Here is an 8,800-nt window from a genome sequence, read left to right on the forward strand (position 1 = left end):
TTTCAGTTGGATAATAAATCAGGAAGGAAGGGAATTGGAGGGGAGAGAAATGGAGAGATAAAATTGTAGGAAATTGATCCCTCCAACAATGGAGAGATTTGGAAGGAAAACTTAACGTTCTTCCCTCCCCTCCTCTTCTCCTCCTTCCCCTTCTTTTCGTCCTTCCCCTTTCTTTATCCAAACACACTGTTAAACAACTAAGTACTACTAGCAATGCAATAGAAGTTGGTGAAGTTGTAGTTTACTAGTACTGTAGTACACGAAGGCGTGGAGCCGAAGCTTGAACAATGGACCAGATGCAAAGCACATAGTTAAGCTGCTATTTTCAAGTTCAAAGTTGTAAACATCAAGCTTGATTGTCGGAGGGAAGGAAGACTTTAATTAAAAAGTAGTTTGAACATGCAGATTTGTTCGTACAATGTAAAATATGATCATTCAACTATTGCATAACTTTGCTTTTTCTTGTCCATTTCTATTCTATTTCATGGAAACCTACTGGAAGGTATTGATTTCTATTCAAAAGTGGAGCCCTCATTTCGACAATAAATCTACGTCTTCCTCCGGTCTCCCCATTCTCATCACATCTCATTGAAATTCTATTCCCAAATCCCAATGGCCGAACTCGGAATCGTCCTTGCCGAAAGGCTCATTGAAGTTACCGGGTCTGCAATCATCAAAGAGATTTGTGACAAGTGGGGTTACAAATCTCAACTCCAAGACCTCATCAAAACTGTCTCTACTATCAAGAACGTCCTCCTTGATGCTGACTCCAAGAGGAAGCTCCCCTACGAAACACGAGGCTATATCGAGGATCTCAAGGCTGCTATTTATGATGCTGATGATCTGTTCGATGAGTTCTTCATCCTTGCTGAGCTCAAGTTGCTTGATGGCAACAAGGATGATAAATTCCTTAAAAAGGTACGCCGCTTTTTTTCTGGTAAGAAGAAGGAGGTAAGTCAAGCTTATAGAATGTCTCGTCAGGTTAAGGACATTAAGAAGCAGTTGGATACTATTGTTAGTAACCATCACAAATTTGGGCTTAGTGTGGACTATAATCCTATTTGTAGAAGGAGGGAGGAAACTTGCTCCTACGTGGATGCAGGGGATATCATTGGGAGGGAGGACGATAAAAAGGTTGTCATTGATATGTTGTTAGGTCCCAATGATGTTCAGGAAAGTTTCCGCTTTGTGACTATTGTGGGAGTTGGAGGATTGGGTAAAACTGCTCTTGCCCAACTTGTGTGTAACGATAACGAGGTTGAAGCCGAGTTTCCGGATCCCAAGTTAAGGTTGTGGGTTTGTGTGTCCGATCAAGATGGGGAGCAGTTTGATGTCAAGGTCATTCTTTGTAAAATTCTAGAATTAGTTTCTGGTAAAAGGCCTGACGATACCTCCTCAATGGAGCTGGTGCAAAAGCAATTTCAAGAGCAGTTAAGAGGAAAGAAGTACTTGCTTGTTCTTGATGACGTATGGAATGAAGATTGTGAGAAATGGCGTAATCTGTGCAGGTTCTTAACACTGGGTCAAGAGGGTAGTCGGATTGTGGTGACTACACGTTCGGAGATGACTGCAAAGATTATTGGAGAAAAACATACACACAAGCTGCAAGGTTTATCCGAAGAGAATTCGTGGCTCTTGTTTGAATCTGTAGCATTTGATAAAGGGGAACACGAGCACGCAAGTCATCTTGAATTAGTTGAAATTGGGAAGAAGATTGTTGAAAAATGCTACAACATCCCACTTGCTATAAAGGCGGTAGGAAGCCTTCTATTTGGGCAGCCTGTGAATAAGTGGCAGACATTTGAGCATAGCGGATTTGCTGGAATTGGAAAAGGTGATAATGAAATTATGTCTATACTAAAGCTTAGTTATCACAACCTTAGACCCTCTTTGAAGAATTGTTTTAGCTACTGTGCACTGTTCCCCAAAGATTTTAGACTCGAAAGGAAAGAGTTAATTAGCCTTTGGATGGCACAAGGATACATTGCGTCGCTGGACAGAGATCAAAGCGTAGAAGATGCAGCAGAGGAGCATTTCCTGATTTTGGTACGCAGATGTTTCTTTCAGGATGTGAAGAAGGATAGATATGGTGATATTGGGTCTGTGAAAATCCATGACTTGATGCATGATGTTGCTCTAGAAGTGGGGAGGGAGGAAATAGCCATGGTGACTTCTAATACAACCAAATTGGGTGATAAAGTTCGTCATGTGTATTTTGGTCGTGGTACCTTTTCACAAAATTACTCATTGAAGAGTAAGATGCGTTCGTTTATTTCAAGGGGTAAATTAGGTTATGTGGTGAATGCACATATTGACAACTGGATGTGTGTAAGGGTGTTGGTTTTGCGGGGTGCGGGTATAGTACGGTTGCCTGATTCAATTGGTAAGCTACTGCATTTAAGGTACCTTGACCTTTCTTTTAATTATAATTTAGAGGGACTATCTGATTCTATTAGTAGACTACATAACTTGCAGACATTAGATTTAAATCATTGCGGTGGAAAATTGAGGGAGTTGCCAAAAAAATTTAGCGAATTGATAAAACTTAGGCATTTGGATTTAAATAGTTGTAAAAAGTTAACTGGTATGCCTTGCATGGATAAATTGACTAATCTTAGGTACTTGAATATAAGTTATTGTCAAGAGTTGAGTAGTTTGCCTTCGAGCATGGATAAATTGACAAGTCTTAGACACTTTGATTTAAGAGGTTGTTATAGCTTAACTAGTATTCCTACAACCATGGGTCAGTTAGCAAGTCTTAGGCACTTTGATTTAAGTGAGTGTCACAATTTAACTAGTATGCCTATAGGCATGGATATGTTGACAAGTCTTAGACACTTTGATTTAAGTAGGTGTGATAAGTTAACTAGTATGCCATCAGGCATGGGTAAGTTGACTAATCTTCGGGTGCTACCATTGTTTGTGGTGGGTATGGAAAGGAGAGTTTCTATAGAGGAGCGATGTATGGGAGACCTGAAAGACCTAAAACCCCTGACCAACTTGATAGGTGGCATAGAGATCAAAATCGGCAAAAACTACATGAATGATGATGGAGGAGGAGGGTATTTGAAGGGTATGAAACATCTCACTGAGGTTGAAATTCTATTTTCTTATGAAAATGATGGATGTGTAGAGTGGGAAGGGGTGATGGAAAAACTAGAACCACCTTCGAATCTCAAGAAATTTGTCTTGAGGTATTACAAGAGTACTAAAATTCCAAGTTGGGGTAGAGCACAGGATAATTGGGCTATTTCTTTCCAACACCTTGTCAACATTCATTTTAAATGTTGTAGCAACTTGGTGCAGATTCCACAGTTGAGTAAACTGCATTTTCTGAAATCTCTATCTCTTGATAGATTGTGGAAGTTGGAGTACATAGAAAATAAAAGCAGCTACACTGGCAATGAACGTGAAGAATTGATGACATTCTTCCCCTCCCTTGAAACTCTCGAAATTTGCAAACTCAAAAGTTTGAAAGGATGGTGGAGGGAGGAGGATTTGGTTGAGGGTGATGATGACCATATCTTGAGGAGTAGCTTCACATTTCCTCGTCTCTCCAAATTGGTTATCTATATGTGCCCCAAGTTAACATCATTTCCTTCATCTCCAAGCCTCGAAAATTTGGACTTGAATGACGTGGGTCTTCTCAAGTCAATGCACAGCTCCCAATTTCTTAATAACCTCCACATAAAATCCAATGGGAAGGTGGTGAGTTTATCAGAACTAGAGGATGTATTTCGGAGATACACTTCTTCCTTACAAAGCCTTCGAATTTCTTATTGCCCAAATTTGCAGAGACTCGGAAAAGGGGGGTTGGAGCATCTCACTGCCTTGGAGTCATTAGTGTTGGATCGCAATAATCAACTTAGCTTCTCTGAAGACGAGGCCACTGATGATGGCATGCCTTGGAAGTCCCTTCATCACTGTCTCCGTTCCCTGACTATCATTGAATGCAGTGCCATTAAATCACTTCCTGAATCAATGCAGAAACTCACCTCCCTTGAGGAACTTGAGATCTTTAAGTGTCCAGATGAATTAAAAGAAAGTTGTAAACAACCCGGCGGGAAGGACTGGCCCAACATTCAACACATCCCCAGCATTACAATTAACTGAGTATGTGCACTCCAATCAATTCATTCTATTTTTGATTCATTCTATATATTTTTGATTATTTATGTATAAGCTCTCTGCTTTAAAAATAGTTTGTCATATACTTTGCATCTCTCATTCTACCCGACCTTTAATTTGTCTTCAGCCCACGTTTTTGTGTGCCTTTTCATTTATTTTAGAACTTAACATAATGCAAAATTCTATCTAGTCCATCCCTTCCTCGAATCAACCACATGTCATTAGTTTTTTAGCAGACTAGTGTATGGAGTTTCGTCTAATACAGTAATCTGTGATCCTTTTTTAACTTCTAACAGGTCATGATTGCTCGATCTGCTAGTTGTGCTGGTCAATTGTTGTCTTGCTTATTATCAGCTGGCATAGACAATTTTTTATATCACCTTCAGGTATATATCCAACTCGATCACTTTTCTGTTTAGTTTATGTACTAGTATTAGCCATTGTTGTTTTTCATTTTTCCATACATCTACATCTACATGTTTGTCGCCTTTGTGCAACAACTTTTATCTTGTGTGATTGTGTGTACGTTTGCTCCCTAATAATAGAGCTATTGTTGCTGGTTTAATTTAATTATAAAAATTCGTTGTGAAAACTAGGTGAACTTTCTGCCATATGTTATCTTAAGAAGCCTAAATGTAATTTGCAGCTAGAATTAGGTTAGTAAATGTGGGGGTTGCAGTATAGGAAGACTATAAATTTATATTAAAAGGTGTTTTATTTAGCTAATTTTTTATTAGTTTAGTACATATGGATTAATTAGAATATCCTGATTCCTATAACTAGCTTTTTGCTCCACCAGTACTTAGTATATCTGAGCAAAACATGATGCAAAATCATTTAAGGTAAAGATCGCGAACTTTTTGCAGCTTCAGTTTTTCTTAATGTAGCAGCTTTCTTGTTAGCAGGAGTCTTAGTGTCTTACTTATTTCTGTATATGCTACACAGCTCCTTTCAGAAGGAAGTTCAAGCAGACTCTCTGTTGTAACGCCTCCTTCAAGAGCATTGATACAATAGCTATGGCCCTCAATCTGATGTTAACACGTTCGTTGGTCAAGTATTCAGATCACCAGACCAGGCTGAGCTCTATGCCTCCCGGCCTACCCACATTTCTCCAATCGTACAGAACAAGCTAATTACGTACGAAGTATGTTTCTCAGCTCGCATGTTGCAGCCTGCAGGCTGCAGGAATATAATTACATTTTTTTTAGTTGTAATAAGATTTTATTTATAAACCAGTTTTCAAGATCCCGGGCATTGGGAAGGCCCTTCCTAGAAGGTAAGTCCCTCCCTAGGGTCTTTGTATTGTACTCGATATTCTTTGTTCAATACAAATTTCTTACCTTTTTTTTTTTCTCTTTGTTACAATGTACTACATACAAAGTATATGATAACCTTAGACTTGTGATGTAAATCTAAATCAACTTTTGGTTGTCTAACAATTGATGTATTTTGGATTGATAGTATATAGTCTAATAAATCAACTTGTCGTCTCAGACAATACTCATTTGAACGCGAGAATTGTAAGATGACTTAATGTAATACTCAGTATATGTTATTCTTTTGCGTTAATAGTAAGATGACTTGAAGACTTGCCCGGCCTGACCTGTACCCATATGTGATATGCCATATCTAATCCCAACATGTCTATGACGTAACCAATAAAAAAAAAACATTTCAATGCTATCACTCTTATCAATATATGCGGACAATGCCACATCTAGAATTAATGAGATATTAGAGGACTAAGGTATTAACTAATTCTTTGGTTGAGCATAAATCAAATGGAGGAATCAGAAAGTCATGGAAATCTGTTTGTAAATACAGTAATAATTTCTCACACAATAGTTGTCCCATTATGAAATTCTGAGATCGTTTAAAGTTTCAAATAATAAACAAATCAAAATTTACGTAGCACTCACATACTATACTAAAGTCTTAAATCAACTAACCTATTAAGCACGGAGGTGCCCCACAACAATATCTTTCTTGATACTGCCAAAAAAAAAAAAAATTGAGAATTTTGTTTGTGATCTTGTGGAAATGTAGTGTATACTAATTTGGTAACTTTCCATGATATCATCCCGTTAATAAATGAATTGGGTTATTTTTTTATCACTTTACTAAGCAAATAATAACAATAACACAGATTAAGACTGAAATAATCTGCTGTAGGGAAATTATGTTTACCAAGGATTCAGTTAAATAAAATCCACAGGCTGTTCCGTCAGAGGCGTTTCACGATTCATAGAATCATAATTGGAAGCTCCTCCTTCCTGTAGGCAAATTATGTTCTCAGCTAATTGGAAGAAGTATCTGCTTGTTTTGGATGATGTTTGGAATGAGGATTTTAATAAGTGGCACAAGTTGAAAATTTTGTTAATCGGAGGTGGAAGAGGTAGCCGAGTTATTGTGACCACACGCTCTAAGAGCTGATGAGAATGACATAGTTCGTGCATTGAAGATTAGCTATTATTATCTTCCGTACCATTTGAAGAGCTGCTTCAGTTATTGTGCTGTATTCCCCGAGCATTACAAGATCAAGAAGGAGGATTTGATCAGTCTCTGGATGGCACAAGGGTTTATTGTTCCATTAGGCGGAGAGAGTCTTGAAGATGCCGGTGAGGAGTACTTCATGAATTTACTGCAAAGAGGCTTCTTTCAAGATGTAGAGCGCGCTGACAATGGTGAAATTCTGACATGCAAAATGCATGATCTGATTCATGATCTCGCTATAGAAGTAGCTGGAGCAGAAATCTTGTCATCCAGCTATAATACAAGCTATTTTGATAAGAAAACTCGGCATCTATTCGTCAATAGTACTGTTGGTCGAAAAGATTTTGGAAGATATTTGACCACAATGAAAAGAATGCGTACAATTTTGAACATAGGGTACCCCAACCCTTTAGAAAGCCCTGATGTGCTGCTACCAAAAGTGAGATATTTAAGGGTATTAGATTTACATGGGGCTTCATTTGAAAAGCTACCAAACATGATAGGTGAATTGTTGCATTTAAGATATCTTGACCTCTCTTGTAATCGTAGTTTATCTGTGTTGCCCTTGTGCATTACCGAGCTTTATAACTTGCAGACATTCTTATTGCGTGGTTGTGAGTCACTAAAAGAATTGCCGAGAGACTTCAGAAAATTAGTTAATCTTAGGTGTCTAGATATATTTGATTGTAATAGTATGACACATATGCCTCCGGGAATGAATAGTATGACCTGTCTGAATAAGCTAACTATGTTTTTAGTTGGCGGTACAAGCAGTGCTTGCTGTTTGAGGCCAGTAGGTGCTGGTGGACTTAGCGACTTAAAGTATCTCAACAATCTCACTGGAAGTATGGAAATCAAGGTCCATAGAGGTTTAACATATGATGCAGCAGAAGCCAAGAAAGGGGGGCATCTGATAAACAAGCAAAATTTACGGGGCATAAACATATGCTGGACGCAAAAGCTTTGTGGAATGGAAAACCCCAGGTTTATTGAAGATGACAGTGAGGGTACTAATGCAGAAGCATTACTTCACGGCCTGCAACCCCACCCCAATCTAAAATTGTTTGGATTGTGGGATTATCCAGGTGTGAGGTTTCCGAGCTGGGGGAGCTCATTGATTAATTTTGAAACTTGTCTCCCGAATATTGTTGAAATTGAACTTTATGGATGTAAAAGCTTGGAGCATCTTCCATTATTGAGCCAACTTCGTTATTTGAAATCCCTTGAACTTGTTGGATTAATCAAATTGGAATACGTGGAGAGTATTTATGGAGACGAGGCACCCAAAGCATCAGTAGTGTCAAGAAAAGCAGTATCAGTAGCAGTCCCCCGGTTATCTTACCTGCATATAAGGTTGTGCTGGAACCTGACAGATATCCCTCTCTGTACAAAACTGGAAAAATTGGAAAGCAGATTCAATTAAGCATTGGGTCCAATAACTTGACCAAGAAGTGCGAGGAGATGCGTTGTTGATGCAAGGTCTTCCTCCACAGAATCAAATAGGCTGTACCCTGGTGATGATTCTCCATCAGCATCAAGTACTCGACAGACGCAGCAGGAGCAACAGCAGCAGCAAATACCAGGAGGATGAAGGAAGTTAAGATAGATGAAGTAGGGTATCTGAAATCCTTGCCCCACGAGTCTTTTCAGAGCCTTTCTCATCTGGTGGTAAGAGGTGACCATGATATGGAAAGTTTAACAGAAGAGGCAGGGGAGGTGTTCCGAAGTGGCCGTCTGTCCTCTCTACACTCCCTTGTAATTTCTGACTGCTCCAAATTGAAGAGGCTATCAGGAGAGGGAGTGTGGGAGCATCTCACCGCCCTTGAGAGCCTACATCTGAAGTTGCTTTCTGAGTTGGAGTTGGATGATGATTATGGAGATCTCAACACTCGAGAATGCACAAACGAGGATAATGATGGCACTGATATTGACATTCCCTGGAAATACCTTCATCAGACTCTGCATTCCTTGGTATTATGGTACCTCCCTAAGCTGGTGAAACCTCAAAAGGGAATGAACCGCTTGACTGCCCTTCAATTCCTCCAAATTACTAACTGTGACAATATTGAATCCCTATCGTCATGGATAGCCTGCTTCTCATGTCTCAAATCCCTGTAATTCGGAATTGCCAACGACTGAAATCACTGCCAGAAGAGATCTGTCACTTCCTTACAACAGG

The 8,800-nt window shown here is 39.2% G+C and overlaps 1 protein-coding gene across 1 annotated transcript; it reads left to right on the forward strand.

Moving 5' to 3' along the window:
• Positions 1-221: 221 nt before the first annotated feature.
• LOC110718956 (putative disease resistance protein RGA4) lies at positions 222-8,059 on the forward strand. The gene is made up of 4 exons (XM_021897894.1): positions 222-4,110; positions 4,425-4,514; positions 4,912-4,970; positions 6,556-8,059. The coding sequence occupies exons 1-4, from the start codon at positions 613-615 to the stop codon at positions 8,042-8,044; spliced, it is 5,136 nt and encodes a 1,711-aa protein (XP_021753586.1). The 5' UTR covers positions 222-612; the 3' UTR covers positions 8,045-8,059.
• Positions 8,060-8,800: the final 741 nt, after the last annotated feature.

This window comes from Chenopodium quinoa, unplaced genomic scaffold, assembly GCF_001683475.1.
Source record: "Chenopodium quinoa cultivar QQ74 unplaced genomic scaffold, ASM168347v1, whole genome shotgun sequence".
Lineage (NCBI taxonomy): Eukaryota > Viridiplantae > Streptophyta > Magnoliopsida > Caryophyllales > Amaranthaceae > Chenopodium > Chenopodium quinoa.